The 15,818-nt window shown below is 44.3% G+C and overlaps 1 protein-coding gene across 8 annotated transcripts in view; it reads left to right on the top strand.

Annotated features, from left to right (window-relative positions):
- Window positions 1-15,818, top strand: part of HHAT (hedgehog acyltransferase) — a 281,084-nt gene that overhangs the window by 57,774 nt on the left and 207,492 nt on the right. For 7 of the 8 annotated variants that reach the window (XM_057508006.1, XM_057508004.1, XM_057508003.1 and 4 more), the window contains 2 exons: window positions 7,420-7,614; window positions 9,773-9,988. In XM_057508006.1, the coding sequence (XP_057363989.1) occupies window positions 7,420-7,614; window positions 9,773-9,988 (411 nt within the window). The remainder of the gene's footprint in view (window positions 1-7,419; window positions 7,615-9,772; window positions 9,989-15,818) is intronic. The other variant, XM_057508008.1, reaches the window with a different exon arrangement.

The raw sequence follows: 15,818 nt of genomic DNA, 5'->3' as shown, positions 1-15,818 counted from the left end.
CCTGCTTGAACCCCTTTTGAGAAGGCAGCCTGGTGTGGGGGCTGAGGGTGGGTGCTGCTGGTAACCACAGAGCAGGGTTTTCACTGTACCTCTGACTGGCAGAAGCCACATCATTAGCATTAGCTGAACCCAACTGGCTGAGCTCATCTGCCACAGCACCGAAAAGCAGGGTCCCGTGGTGTTGGCTGAGATGAATGAACTCATCTCTGGAAGGCCACGGTCAGCAGATGCTCCCTGCCAGCATGTTGTCAAAACCACACACCTAATAGGAATCTTACGCGTTAATGGTCTTCCTGGAACCAGGCTCCTCCACCTCTATCCATATCCTGGACATGCACATCTAGGATGCACGGGCCCACTGGCCTTTGCTCCCACAAAAAACAGGCTAGAATGCAATTGTTTGGACTCTGGGATGGTTTTGTTTTTTTCCCTGTTTGTTTGGAGAGAGATTTATATATATTTTCAGTAGCAGCTGCAATTGATTATGTAGTATGTAGTAAATTATGCTGTGCATAAGGATTATTGATTGACACCTTTTATTTATTTCTCAACACCCCCACTGAGTGGTTTCTGGGCAGATGTACAAAAATAATTAATACATAGCACAGACTGGTACAGTTGCCAACAGGCGTCCTCAGCAAGGCTTTACGCTTCTGCTCTTCCCTACAGAGGCAAGCTAATGAGGGAAATTGTTCAGGCACGTCCCATTAGCACCGGTGCCCACAGCTCAGAACGAGCTGAAGTAGACAGGAAGCAGAGACGGTGTGAGAGGGGCCTTGTCAGCCAGCTCTTCCTGTGGCTGGCTTCTGACTCCCGACACAGAAGACGTGCGGAGGAAGAGGGGACAAGCCCATGGTCTTTTCTCAGGGGTGCTGATTTCAGCCTTGGAAATATGCCAGCTCAGTAGGTTAGCCTCCCAGAAAGACTGCCCTGGGGTGATCGGGCAGCAAGTTCTAGCACAGATGTCTGCTTTCAGAGGTTGGTGCCTGTGCCCTAGCAGTTGGGAACTCTTTATGAGACGTCCCCGGCCCAGGTAGAGTTTGTAAGAGACCCAGTGAGTGGCGTACAGGCAGTGCGCAGTGAGATGGGAAATGCCTCCCTTTTATCTCATCTGCCTCGGGGAAGCAGCCTTTGTTTGTAAGAGGTTAAGTGGTACAAGTAGACTTTGGAAAAGAGCTGGTTTTCACATAGGGGGACTGAAAAATCCCCACATTTTGGTGCTAATTTCTTGTTACTTCTTAGTAATGACTACCAAGTCAAGTCCCAGGACTTGGGGAAGGGTATTCATCCACCTATACAGCCATCCACTCACCGAGCTCTTCTAACCATTCATCAGTCATCCAGTATCTATGACACACTTGCTGTACGCGAGGTACCATGTTAGAGGCTGGGCTTACATTATTGTAGTAGGGACAGGGCACGATGTTAGCCTGCTCAGAGAGGCTGCCGAGTAGACAGTCGGTTATGCCCCATTTTGAGAGGTGGCTCGGGGTGAACACAGGGCAGAGGGAGCAGTCTGCCGGGTTCAGTCTGGAGCAGTGAGCACTGTGTCCCACCAAAAGGCCACAGTATTCTCAGTTTGGCTTTATCTCAACTGCCACAGCATTATAGTTGCTTTTTTATTGTTTGTTAGACTTTTAAAAGTTTCTCTTCTTCCCCTGCCTTTTCATCTTTGGTTCAAAACTGAAGAGCCTGGAATATAAAGAGCTAAAGGGGTCAGGATCGTTGTGACGGGCTGGCACCCTGTACCCCTCCCAGGCTCGCTCACCACACCTTATTCTCAAGCTTCAGGTTGCTCACACTTTGATACCCTTTACATGAGCATCCTGGATGCAGATTAAAGCCCCGGTGAATACTTGCATGCGTCCCAGATGACTCAGGTTAAACATAGGAACAACACCAAGTGCTGGTGAGGATGTGGTTGAACTGGTTCTCTCACCTGTTGCTGGTGGGAATGTAAAATGGCCACTCTGGAGAAGTGTGTGGCCTGTTTTTATAGAACCAAACATGCTACCCAGCAAGTGCATTCCTGGGCATTTATTCCAGAGAAATGAAAACTATTTTTTACACAAAAACCTGTACACATATGTTCATATCCATTTTATTCATAATAGCCAAAAACTGGAGACAGCCCAGATGTCCTTAAACAGGCAAATGGTTAAACAGGCAGTGTGGTACATGCACACCGTGAAATACTACACAGCAATAAAAAGGAGCAGAGCTTTGATATAGCAGCAACTTGGATAAGTCCCAGAGAATTATGCTGAGGGGAAAAAGCCAAACCCAAAGGTTACATACTGTATAATTTTTGAAATGACAGCTTTAGAAATGGAGAATATATTAGTGGTTTCCAAGGGTTAAGGATGTGGGGTAAAAGGCAGGGGGAAGGAGATGTGTATGGTTATAAAAGGGTAGCACAAGAGATCCTTGTAGTAATGGAGCTGTTGAGTATCTTTACTGTGGTGGATGCTGAACCCATACATGTGATAAAATTGTATAGAATTAACACATATACATACTGGAGTACAAATGAAACTGGGGAAACCTGAGCAAGTTTGGTGGATTGTAGCATTGTTAATATCCTGGTTGTGATATACTATATTTCTGCAAGATGTTACCATTGGGGGAAACTGGGTAAAGTGTAGATGGAATCTCTCTGTTTATTATTATTTCTTATAACTATAGGTGAATCTATATCTCATTAGAAATCTCAGTTAAAAAAAAAGCATTTTGCCAAAGTAATCTTGAGAAAGAAGAACAAAGCTGGAGGCGTCATGCTCCCTGATTCCTAACTATGCTACAAGCTAATCAAAACATTATGGTTCTGGCACAAAAATAGACACATAGGCCAATGGAATAGAACAGAGAGCCCAGAAATAAACCCATGCTTACATGGCCAGTTAATATATGACAAGGAGGCAAGAATATACATACAGTAAGAGAAAGACAGTCTCTTCAATAGAAGGATGTTGGGGAACCTGGACAGCCACATGCAAAAGAATGAAATGGGACCAACTGTCTTACAGCATGCCCAAAAACAAAGTCAAAATGGACGAAAGACTTAAATAAAAGATCTGAACCCATCAAAGTCTTAGAAGAAAACATAGGCAGTAAAATTTTGAACATGGGCACCAGTAATTTTTTTGTGGATATGTCTTCTCAGGCAAGGGAAACAAAAGCAAAAATAAACAAGTGGGGTTACATCAAACTAAAAAGCTTCTGCACAGTAAAGGAAACCATCAACAAAATGAAAAGGCAACCTACTGAGTGGGAGAAGATATTTGCAAATGATAGATTTGATAAGGGGCTAATATCCAAAATATGTAGAGAACTCATACAACTCAACACTCAAAAAAAACAAAATAATCTGATTAAAAAATGGGCAGAGGACCTGAATAGACATTTTTTCAAAGAAGCCATACAGATGGGTAAGAGACACGTGAAAAGATGCTCAGCATTGCTAATCATCTGGGAAGTGCAAATCAAAGCCACAGTGAGATGACATCTTACACCAGTCAGCATGGCTAACATCCAGAAGATAAGAAATAACAAATGTTGGTGAGGATGTGGGGAAAATGGTATCCTCATGCACTGTTGGTGGGAATGTAAATCGGTGTAGCCACTGTGGAAAACAGTATTGAGGTTTCTCAGAAAACTAAAATAGAAATACCATATGACCCAGCAATTCCACTTCTGGGAATTTTCCCCAGAGAAAATAAAAACACTAATTTGAAAAGGTATATGCACCCCTGTGTTTATTGCAGTATTACTTAAAATGGCCAAGATATGGAAGCGACCTAAGTGTCCATCAATAGATGAATGGATAAAGAAGATGAGGTGTATGTATATGTATAATGGAGTATTACTTAGCCATAAAAAAGAATGAAATCTTGCTATTTGTGATAACACAAATGGACCTTATGTTAAGTGCAATAAGTCAGACAAACAAATACCATGTGATTCACGTATATATGAAATCTGAAAAACAAAACAGATGATAAACAAAACAGAAATAAGCTTATAATCTGGAGAACAGACTAGCAGTGCCTTGGTGGGGGTCAGGCAGGGGGATGAGTAAAACAGATAAGGGTAATAAAGAGGTACAAACTTCCAACTAAAAATTAAATTAGTCACATGGATGAAAGTATGTCACAGAGAATGTGGTCAATAATATTGTAATATCTTTGTGTGTTGACAGATGGTAACTGTAATTATTGTGGTGAGCATTTAGTAATGTGTGTAATTGTCAAATACCTATATTGTACACTTGAAACCAATATATTTTATATCAACTATATTTCAATAAAAATATGGTTACATAAAAAAATAAAGCATTGTATAAATTAATGCTTGATTAGAATTTAAAGTTCTAAATTAGAAACATCATAGTCCAACATTAAATTAAGGTTATGTTTTATTAAATTAAGGTTTGTACACTTTGCTTGGTCAGCACAATTCTTTGTGGCTTCTTTTCAAGTGACCAGTAATTCCCAATGGTAATCATCATGTGGACCTCTTGATTTAAATGAATGGGCTATTTTGACTTTTCAGTGGATTTTAAAAACTTGACCTTGACCTAGATTATATGTGTGACCAAAACTGTGTGCATCTACCCAGACTGACCTGAGAACCTGCGGGGAGAAAAGCCCATTTAGGTGCGAATCAGAAGAATTGGTTTGGAATAAAACAGAACCCATTTTATTTTTTATTTTTGAAAAGTTAAAAGACTCCTGGAGTATTTGGCATTAGAGCCTTGATACCTGATATTTAACCATTTTCACTTAAGAGGCCGACAAAAGTTTGATAAATGACAAACAAGCACTTTTGGAGGTAGGTGGGGCAGGCTCTCTTTAGACTTATGTCTATGAAAATAGTCTTTGAAACACTTGGGAAAAGCCGTCCTCCAGAGAAGCAGACCATGCAAGATGCTGCTTGCTCTGAAAGGCAACATCGCCCTCCCACTTCTAGCCCCTTCTCTGTACTGCTGTTTCCAGTTCTGGGTGTGGGAGGGTTGGCAGGGGAGGATAGTGGTTGGAGGAGGTGTGGCCAAAGGGCTGCATGGACAGTGGGCGCTGTCCTGCTCTGAGGCCAGTCAGACGACAAGGCATGGGAGGCTCATCCTGCTCCATCAGGATTTCAGAAGGGTCATGGGGATGGGGTTCCAACTGCATTTTATAGGCAAAGTATGAAAATCACTATTTTAGTGGGATTCTAATTTATACAATGGTTTTCATAGGTGATTGTTTTTGCAATTTTCACATATTTTCCTTTTAATCCCCTGTCTGCTGTGGATGTATAATAGCAGAGTTGTCTTCACCCACTGGGGAGAATGAGTAGAGGACAGGAGGGATGGCAGAGAATGTGAGGTCAACGTGAGAGTATTTTCTGTGATGTTGTAGAGAGAATGGTGCTACTTGTCCACCATTCTGTTTGGCAGGAGGAAGACAGTGGGGGATGAGAATATGGTACAAATTGGTGTGTCCTCAAAGTAACTTCTGTGAGCATGGTTTAATTAATCAGAGAGTCTCTCAAGCAGATGGGATTTGCACAGCCCTCCCAAGTATTTCCTAAAGGTCGTTCAGTCTTTTCCAAATTGGAGAAGCTCAAGTCTCTGGTTAAGTTCCCAAATGAATCCCAACAAACATTCTTTTTCCAAATGGATCAACTAGCACTTAATAAAAATGTAGCTCTGTGTATGTAGATGTATGCAGCCATGCATGTGTAGAAAAGAATTCCAAGTGGTAAATGCTGTAGATCATGTTGAGAAAGAACCTTTTTTTTTTTCTTTGTTTTTCATTTGTTAGAACTACTTCTTAAAATAGTCTTTGGTGACCTTGATCCTTATAATTGGACTCTGCCCAGAGGTGAGTGTTTGGGGGAAAGTTTGAAGCAAATTTATGTGGCTGTTTCCTATGGGTAGTAAGATGGAAAAGTAGTAAAAATGAACTGCAGATTTCTCGGATTTTCTTGAAACTTTAAAGTGGCTGACTTAGTCACTCATTTAAAATGTTCTCTCTTGGGGAGGAGCCAAGATGGTGGCGTGAGTAGGGCAGTGGAAATCTCCTCCCAAAACCATATGTATTTTTCAAAATACAACAAATACAGCTATGCCTAAAATGTTCTCTCTTGGCTGGAGTATAGGTTTGGGAAAGAATTGTAGTTGGGCAATATTTGGGAGAGTTAGCATCTAAGGATGATTTACAATTTACAGTCCACATCTGTCTTTTCCTTAAAGTCTTTTTGTTTTCACAAGCAGACCTAAATTCAAGCAGTCCCCTCTTTTCAACTTCTGTGTTCCTGGAATCCGTATTTTTAAAACACACATTGAAATAACACATCATATTTCCCTATAACAACAACAATGAATATTTCTAGTGTCCTTACCATGTTTGCAGACATTGTAGTAAGCATCGAATGCATTAAGCTCACAACAACCTCATGGAGTTGATATTGTCATTATCCTAATTTTGTATATGAAAGAGCCGAGGCACAGAGAGATTAAGTAACTTGCTTGCGGTCACACAGACAGTTAATGGGACACCAGGATTTAATTAGGCAGATGGATTTCAAAGCTTGAGTAATGAAACCACTATGGTGTGTTGCCTCTCAAACAATATGAAAACATTATTGGGGTTTTAAAGTAAGGATTTACCAGCCAGATATGATCAAGAGTATATCATAAAAACAATGACATGTTAATTTATCTATTTAGTTATTTAGACTCAATGAGTATAAAACTTGATAATTAAATAGAAAAATGTTCCCTGATTCCTCTAAAATGAGAATAAATGTATCTGTCAGATTGACTAGGCAAGTCCTCAGTATCACATAAAATAGGTGAGATACACTTTTTCTGTGACATAAATTTGACTGTAAACAATATGCTAATAAAATAGAAATGTAATTAGATACTTAATTTAAAATCTCTGGTTTAGACTCTGGAAACCCTTTTGTGGTCTGGATGGCCCGTTTTCTCAAAAAGACTCCCGAGAAATGTGCACCAGTACTGTTTTTTCGCCTCCCCCTCTGGACAGTTTATGCCGGGGATAGTGTTCCAGGCTGGCAGTTTTCCCAACTGCCTTCTGGCTTCCATAGTGTCTGTTGAAAAGTCAGCCAAATATCTTTTTTGCTGTGGGATCCAGGCATCTGGGTGGCATTGGCTGAAGGCAGGAGGGTGGCTCCTTGCTTTCTGGTGGAGTTCTGGGGACCGTGGGGCAGCTAGCCATCACTCCGGGGTCATAAGGGCGGTCACTCTGGATCCTGTTTGTCTGTGGGACACTAAATCCTCAGGGCACTGAGGACAGTTTGGTTCACGGGTCACTAAGAATTTTTGTCTTGCATGTAAAACCTTCAATAGCAATGCCTGCTAGCTCACCCTCCTCTTCCTTCCTCCTGCACCCCCTCCCTCTGTGTCTGCAGCACAGGCCCTGGATCCTCACAGCCTATGGAATGTGGGCCTGCTGGTGTGTGCTGGGGACCCCAGGAATAGCCATGGTTTTTCTCCATACCACCGTCTCCTTCTGCATAGCCCAGTTCCGCTCACTGTTCCTGTCATGGCTCTGCTCTCTCTCCCTGCTCTCCACACTGAGGCTGCTAGATGAGGAGAAAATTAAGGTAAGTGTCTCCATTTTGCCCTTGGGAAGGAGAAGGCCCCTGTGGCATGCCCCTGTCTGGGGTGATGCCTTTCTTTGCAGATATGTGAACTGGAGAACCTTGGAGGAGCTCCCCCTAGTGGCCATTTGGGGTTGATGCATGTGAACCCTGGATTTGCTGTCTGCAATCTTGTCTTGTATTAGACTCTATCTTAGCCCTCTGAGGCTGCCCAGGGCTGATCTTCTACCTTTTCTCCTAGTTTGGCTAGGCATGGATGGGGTCAGATGTCATAGGAACAGAGGGTTAGGAACAAAAGGAGAAGAGCAATAGTCCCCTATGCATTTACTAGAAAATCACCTGTAGAGTGATGTACAGTTTATAGGGAATGCTCACGTTCCTGATCTCATCCAGTGCCCATGATAGGCCCTGAGACAGATAAGGCAGGTATTGTCCTCACACAGAACACCTTGAGAAGTTTTTTGTATTCTTTCTTTAATCACTCTGGAGCTAGAACTCCTCTCTATTGTTGTTCATTTATTCATTCATGCATTGATTCAACAGTGGCACTTAGAATTGGTGTGCCCTGGAATGGAATGTAGGCCTGCTGGTGTGTGCTCGGGACCCCAGGAGTAGCCATGGTTTTTCTCCACACCACATCCAGTGGATCACACGGTGATCCTTCCAAGGAAGAGGCCACCACAGGAAAGACGAGCCAGTGGTCGGCCTGGTTTCTACTCTCCTTGTCACTCCTTTCCTACTCTTGAGACTGGAGGCAGTCGCGTAACCTCTGACTCTCAATTTCATCATTTGGAAAATGGAAGTTATAGCTGCTCTGCCCTCCTCATGGATTTGTTTGAGGCTCTCAGAAGATAATGCATGTCATGTGGTTTTGCAAAAATTGTAGCATTTTGAAAATTCAAATACTTTTTGCTGTTAGGTTAATTTTTCTTCACTCTCACCAGTGGATTGGAGCTAATACTAAGCACACATGTCAAAATCTGGACTTAACGAGCATAAGCAGGGTGGCCGCTCTCTCTTAACAAAGGATATGTAATCTCCCAGAGTGACTGACTAGGTGATCATTTAAATAAGTGTGTTCAAAAATAGATTTGCAGTAAAAATAAAGTGAATTCACACTCAACTTGTTGGGAACCTGGCAAATGTATAAAACAGTCTCCAGTTGTGCACAATAAGCATCAGTATGGATGTTGGTGGTGAATCAATGTTCCATTTATTATGCAGACTGAAGGTTTAACACATTTCGGCGAGTAGCAAATGACCAGAAACTAGTTGCTTTGGGTCTGCATGCTTTTGCACATATAGTTCTCTTGATCTTTTGGTGGCTGCTGTTGTCCTAGACATGGAATAGAAACTCTTCAGCACTTAGTTTTTCTGTAGAAAGCATTAAAATATCATGTATATCATGGACCCAATGATCTACTCCTTCTTTTGTTCCAATTCTATACTTGTCTGTAATCCCATAAATTGTTTTTCTCATTAAAGAAGCAATACTTTTGTATTATACAGAATATGGAAAATATAGAAAAGTTGAAAGATCGTAAAATGATTCATAATTTTACTCCCCCTAATATTAAGATTTTACTACATTTCCTTCTAGTCTTTTGTTCTGTTCATATTTTTGAAAATCCTGCATTATAATTACATTTTGCATACTGACCTCCTCTATGAGAATTTAGATGTAATGAGGTCATGGACTATTTCTTTTTGACTTTGTGTCCCTAAAGGTTATTTGGCAAATAGTCTTCAAATACATGTAGGGCCAAACTAATTACAGAAGAGCAAAAGGAAAAATACGTTGAAGACAGAAATCCCATGTGACATTTATAAGTCGGTTTTTGAAAGTGCTGTCGAGGTACGCACTGGGTGTAGCTTATCTCCGTGAGATCCACTGGATGTATCTGATGTACACCTGGGGAAACCTCATTACGTTGCATCAGCCCTAATGCTAAGTTGATGGTTGATGTCAGAGACACTCTTCTGTCTTCATTATCTCATCAACTGCTTGTTTTGGTTACCGATGAGGTTTGCCTACTACTCAGTGTTTCTTGCCTCCCTTAAGGATATACCTGTTGTATCACGGAAGTGATCTCCTTCCCTGGAGATTGGATGAAATGCCTCTTTACCATTCAAAGGTTGTTCTCTCCTTGTGACTTTGCAGAGAGGGTGGTACCAGACGGAAAACGAGTACTTGTTGCTGCAGTTCACACTGACCGTTCGCTGCCTGTACTACACTAGCTTCAGCCTTGAGTTCTGCTGGCAGGAGCTGCCCACGAGGCACGCCTCCTACTCCTTTCCCTGGATGCTGGCCTATGTCTTCTATTACCCAGTCTTCCACAACGGGCCCATCCTCACCTTCCCGGAGTTCATTGGACAGGTAAAGCCCACTGAGACTGGATCGGTGTTCTGTAGATGAAGCCTCTGTCCTTGCTGCTGTGGTCATTCATGAGACCCCGAGTCTCACCATTCAGGGGTGCCCGTGAATTTAAAACACACATTATTGTCATGGTTTCTTACATAATAAATAAGCTTTGGGGAAAGAAGCATTCAACATGCAGGTGAACCTGTCTCTTGTGCACGTAGCTCTGGGAGCCCCCACCCTGATTCTTGGTGGCCTGTGGCAGTCAGGAATAGTAACTTGGTGCCGCAAGGGACTCGGAGTATCCCAGCTGGGAAGTCCCAGGGGAAGAAAACACTGGGCTTTGATGGTATCACTTAGAAAAGTAGAATGAGAAACTGTTTATGTGTCTGTGCTGTTGGCAAATAGTATGTTCTCTTTTATTTTCACAAACTGCTTATAAAATAGCCCTGCCATAGCCTGGGAATAGTTCCGGGCACCTAGGTGAGAGAACAGAGTGGAGCTGAAGAATTTGAAGGCAACAGCATGTTTTCGGATGTGGGTGCCTCTTTCTGCCCAGGACCGGCTGCCTTCTCTGGACAGCAGCCTTATCTGAAGCTCATGCCACACCACCTCTGTCATTCCCAGCTCACTTTCCCTCCTACTTAGAATTTTCTCATTCCACAGCTAACCTCATGGTACGTGTTTATGAGGTTAATTCACTTAAGCTGTAAATAAGTGATAATACCTAAAACGGTGTTTCTCCAGGGATGGTCCTACCTGCCACCAGCAATACAAAGCAATCCTCTGTAGCAGGTACACCCATGTACACATACATACACACATGCACACACACACAGGCCTGGAAATGTAGTTCTAAGTGCAGGGCCAGCAGCAGAGTTGTGCATTTCTGGAGGGCAACATAAAAAGTATCCCCCTGGAAAAGTAGAAGGGTTCTTAGAAATCCCTTATTCTATCGTAAAAATGCCACTGTTATGCATTTTACTGAAAAGTTTATTTCTCATTATAACAATGTGATGTTTTAAAATTGCCAGTTAAATTATTTAACTTTCCTTCATTCACAAATTTTTAAGTGAAATTGATATTCTAGGCAGACATATGCTTAACATATGGTTTCTTATACTTCAGTTTGATTTACACAGGAGCATTCTTTAGTCATTGTAACTCCGTGGGGAAAATCCCGGGGCAAAATTCCTCTAAAACAGAGACCACTCAAAGGGAGAAGTAAAGTGAAGAAACACGTTTATTTCTTACAAGCAGTCGTCCTGTCTCTCTCTTGACCTGGTGGCAGCAGAAGAGAAAGAGCTCCACCCACCTTCTCTGGTCCAGATAAACCCTGACAGGTCCTTGTAATTACCTATTGACATGCAGTGACTAAACTCTCCACCCCTTGGAAACACCTGTTGATATGCAGCTGCACTAAAACCAGGGGAGAGATTCTGGAAAAGTTGCAATTTTACTCACAGTCATGAAGTAATTTAAAATCTGTGTTTGAAAATTTTATGTAAAATTACAGTGTAAAAGACAGTAGGGGATTGGTGATGGCAGCTGATCTAACTCGGCAGTTCTCCAAGTGTGGTCCCTGGACCTGCAGGGTACTTGCTTGAAATGCAAGTTCTCAGGCCCCAACTTACCGAACCAGAAACTTTGGGGTGGGGCCCAGCAGTGTTATTTACCAGGCCCTCCAGATGGTTCTGATGCATGCTAGAGGTCGACAAGCTCTATCCTAAGTTTTATCCTAAGTTCCTCAGAAGAGCTGGAGCGTTGGGGTGGGGGTGGGGTGGAGTAGGGTAGGCACGGTAGTGGGGGCTCAGGCCCTTCAACTCGTTTCTTCTATGATTTCTTCACCATTGTGAGTTTTGAATTCTTCCCAACATTCCCTCCAATAACTCCTGGACTAAATATCCATACACACCCACCTACCCCTCTTGAAGATAGTAGTTCGCAGAGAAATATAGGCTAAATCCATCAAGAGGAAACAAATTATTTTCCTAACTGCCTCTTATTCATTAAGGAGCTTTGCCCTATGGGACCAGCATTTTGTTAATATGCAAATCATCATTCTTTTTATTTCTGAGCTCCTCCTTTCAAATTGTGTCCCCTAGGGTCTACCAGGACTATCAAGAGACCCATTGCAGCGTCCTCTGTCTGTTGTCAGAGGCGAGCTTTGAGATTACTGCTCACCTACATTCTTAGCTGAGGGCTCTCATTCCCTTGAATGTCAGCCTAGGGGCGAGGGGGGAGGGATGTCTTCCTGTTGGGACTCGGGCATGGAGACTGGTTGCATCTCTGTCTTACCCTTCTTTTTCACCCCTTTCAAAGTGGTAGCAGTTACTGAAAGAGGGAACTCAGGAAGGGAATTGAAACCTTTCTCTATGTTCTGGGAAGATTCACAGAAAAGTCAGTCTAGAAAAAGCAAAATGTTTGTTAGTAAAGCTACAGGGAAAACAAAGACAGCCAGGGAATTTTTGCAGTTGCTTGGGGTCCTGTGGGCACTTACTTCCCATGAGAAGAATGGGTCTAAAAGTGCAGCAGTTAAACTAGGAAGCTAATCTAGGGACTGAATTCCTTCAGAGAGGCCCAGAAGGAAAAGGCTGGGAGCGGGAAGGAGAAAGCGAGCTGGAAGAACTTGTAGGCAAGGTTTCTCTGAATGAGCGCGTGAGTGAGGGAATAAATGCAAAATGAAATGTTAATACCGAAATTCATGGCTCCTTAGATTCTCTGGTCAGTGCTTACAAACTACGTAGAGCAGGAGAATGCGAGTGTGCCACCAGGGGGCAGCAGAGTCCCGTCTGGAAACCCACCCAAAGGGCAATTGATGAAATGACACAATTAGGTTCACCCAATTTTTTAATCATGTAAATTTACATACCCAAGGTGAGGGGAGTATAGAAGAGGTGTTCTTTATAATGTAAGGCATGTGAAATCTGCACTCATCGGTCACTAGTGGTAAGAACTTGCCTGTTAAAAGGCCTCAGTGCCTTAATGTGAGGTCATTTCTGATGGCATTTGGGGTTTTGGGAACATGGGCCACCTTAATTTTTCACCGATGGTTCTGTGGGACTCACATACTGAGCCAGAGGTGAAGCAGGGGGTGGGGTTGGGAGCCCGGGGAGAGGCAGGACACGCTATTTATTTGCTAGCTTGGAGCCTGGGGCTACCACATCGTACTGTGAACTGGCTGACTATGCAGTGGGTGGCTGGAATGGGGGTAGACGGTGAGTCCAAGTGGGGTAGGACTGGGGGCTTTTCCTCTCTGAGGGCTGTACTCTCTCCCAGGGCAAGACCCAGTGCTCAAATAGGGAATTTGCAGGTCATGGTTAAGGGCAAAGATGCTGGAGCCCAGCCCTATTGTTATGGAGTTTGAATCCTGCTCTGCTTTGACTTGAGTGTGTTCGGGGAGTTACTTACCCCATTTGTGACTCTGTTTCCTTGCCAGTGGGGTGGGGAGAATGGTAGCACCTCTCCATGGGACCATTACAAGGATCAGATGATTTTGTAGAGGTAGTGTGGCTTGACACACAGACGTTATGAAGTGTTAACTATTACTGTTGTTGTTAGCCAGAAGTGGGTGGCAATTTGGGGTGATTTCTTGGAGGGGGTCATCAAGAGTCCCTGACCTCCTGCTGACCCATGAGCTGGGCCTGGGTGGCTGGGGGCTCCTCACCTGCTCTCCAGTCCTTCCTCGGAATATATGTTCTGCCCACTGTTCCCACACTAGGAACCGTCTCAAAAGGACACAGCCTTGAGAGAATAAGGTGGTGTTGAGACTGCCTGGACTGAATAGGGGACTGAACCCATTAAGGCCTCTGTGTGAACTGTTACTAGTCTGGTGGGCAGGTGCAGAAGTCTGCTCGTCCTGCAGCCACTCAGGGCAGGCCTTGCAGGTAAGTTCCTCTGCTGGTTAAACCTGCTGCCTACCAACCTGGAAGGATCTGCCTCTTTCTTTGGGCTCTCCCTGCCCTCTGTATATGAGGGCCAGTTTCAGTTTTCGCTCAGGAAGCTCCTGGGGGTGCAAACTAACAAGAGTTTAGGCTAGAACTGAGTGAGACCCTGTGTATTCAGTCTGGTAGGTGGGCACAACAGCAGGGCGTTCCGGGCAAGGCTGTCTTTGGGCTCTGAAGAGCTCTGTGTGCTGCTTCCGTCTCTTTGGAAGAGATTCACAGGCAGTGGCTGCAGAGCAGCGGCGGGCTCAGCCTTGAGTGGCTACTGCTGGCAAGAGCTGGGCTGCAGGCAGTGTCCCAGACCAAGCACCCAGGTTTGGGGCGGGTCCGGTTGTGGAGAGCAGCTGGGATCACACTGGCTGTAATAACAGTGCCTCTCCCAGCCAGGCTCACACGCGCTAGGTCCCTCACCCCCAGAACCCACCCGAGGGGAGGGGCGCTTATGGGCAGGAACGCCGAGGTAGCGTGAGGATGCAGACACAGGGTGCAGATCCGGAAGACAGGAATAACGACAGCCCCACAGCAGGTGGCCGATGCAACGTGGCCTGGTGGACAGGTGGGTCTGGGGGCTCGAGCTGGGCACACCAGGTCCCACTCCTGGCAGCCACACTGACTGCAGGCCTGCTCTCTGTTCTGAGAGACACTGTCGTAACCATGGGCCTTGGCGTGCCTGGGGAGGGGTCAGTGAGCGCAGGTGAGGGAGTGGTTCGTTGGGGGTAGGGGTGTGGTCTGTGTGCAAGACTGGAGAGGAGCGCCTCCATTGCGAAGGAACAAGGCTCTGGCTGCGATGCCCTTGGCCCAAGCTTGGAGGTTGGAGCAGGGGAGGCACAGCTGAATGGTTGGCTGGGGGGAAGGCTGTTGTTTGGTGCTCTCCAACATGTGTATGATTAGCATGTGAAGGAAAAGAACCTTTCATCTTTGAGATCTGTCATCTTTAATCATCAGAATATCTTTGAAAGGCTTCAAGATTCCCTTTTATGCAATTTGCATGAAATGAGGTTTTAAAGTATATTGTGTTTCAAAATGCACTTTGCAGATGAGTTAATGTGTATTTTTTAGTGGAGCCTTAACTTAAAGTTCCCACTGATGGCAGTTTCCAGTGGTCTTCAGGCTGGCACTCCCCTAGGTTTGAAACATCTCAAATCAAAAGCTTTGCATGCAGACAAGGGAGCAAGCCAGCTCGTTAGGTGAGAGTTGGACTGACAAGGCACAATTCTGAATTTTTTTAAATAAAAGGGAATCAGCTAGATTGAAGGTGTAAGTGGACCATAATAATCCCACAACTCTAAGACAAAAAACCATTTTTTAAAAGTAAAAGCACACCGAATGAAAAATTAGATTGTTTTCCTTCTGCTGTGTTTACTTGTACCATTAAGGAAAGACATTCCTGTTACCCTGAATGAGAAGGCGGCCAGCATCCAAAAGGGAGCACTGCAGACAAAAGTCCAGACCCTTCTGGTCCAGTAGTGACACATAATTGTGCTTTATTAGACCTGGTAGGGAGGTTTTGCCCTGGGGAGCGTGGGTACAGCCAGTCAGCCACAGCAGGTACCTCCTGTTTCTTCTTCATTACAGGTGTCTATGTCATTTTAGATTGCATGTTGTTTGGGGGAGGAAACGAGGGCCTCTGAGCTGACCTTGAATGTGATTGCCTGGAGCTGAGAGGTGACTGGATAGACATATTTTGATTGCCTAGCAGGACTCCCCTCCCATCCAGCTGCATCTCTGCTCCCTGGGAGGGGGCTCCGAGGCCTTCAGATGCAGGTCTGGTCCTCAGGGGGATCTGAGCTGGGTGTTGGCTCATGCCCAGAGGCCCCCAGGCCATGTGTGCAGGGTAGGTCATTTAGAAACTGGAAACATTCAGTTTTGTGAACATGTCTTCTGTCGGCACAGTGTTCGAGTCC

This window comes from Manis pentadactyla, chromosome 9 (assembly GCF_030020395.1).
Source record: "Manis pentadactyla isolate mManPen7 chromosome 9, mManPen7.hap1, whole genome shotgun sequence".
Classification (NCBI taxonomy): domain Eukaryota; kingdom Metazoa; phylum Chordata; class Mammalia; order Pholidota; family Manidae; genus Manis; species Manis pentadactyla.
The sequence above is the reverse complement of the archived record's forward strand: the minus strand, read 5'-3'. Positions and strand labels throughout refer to the sequence as shown.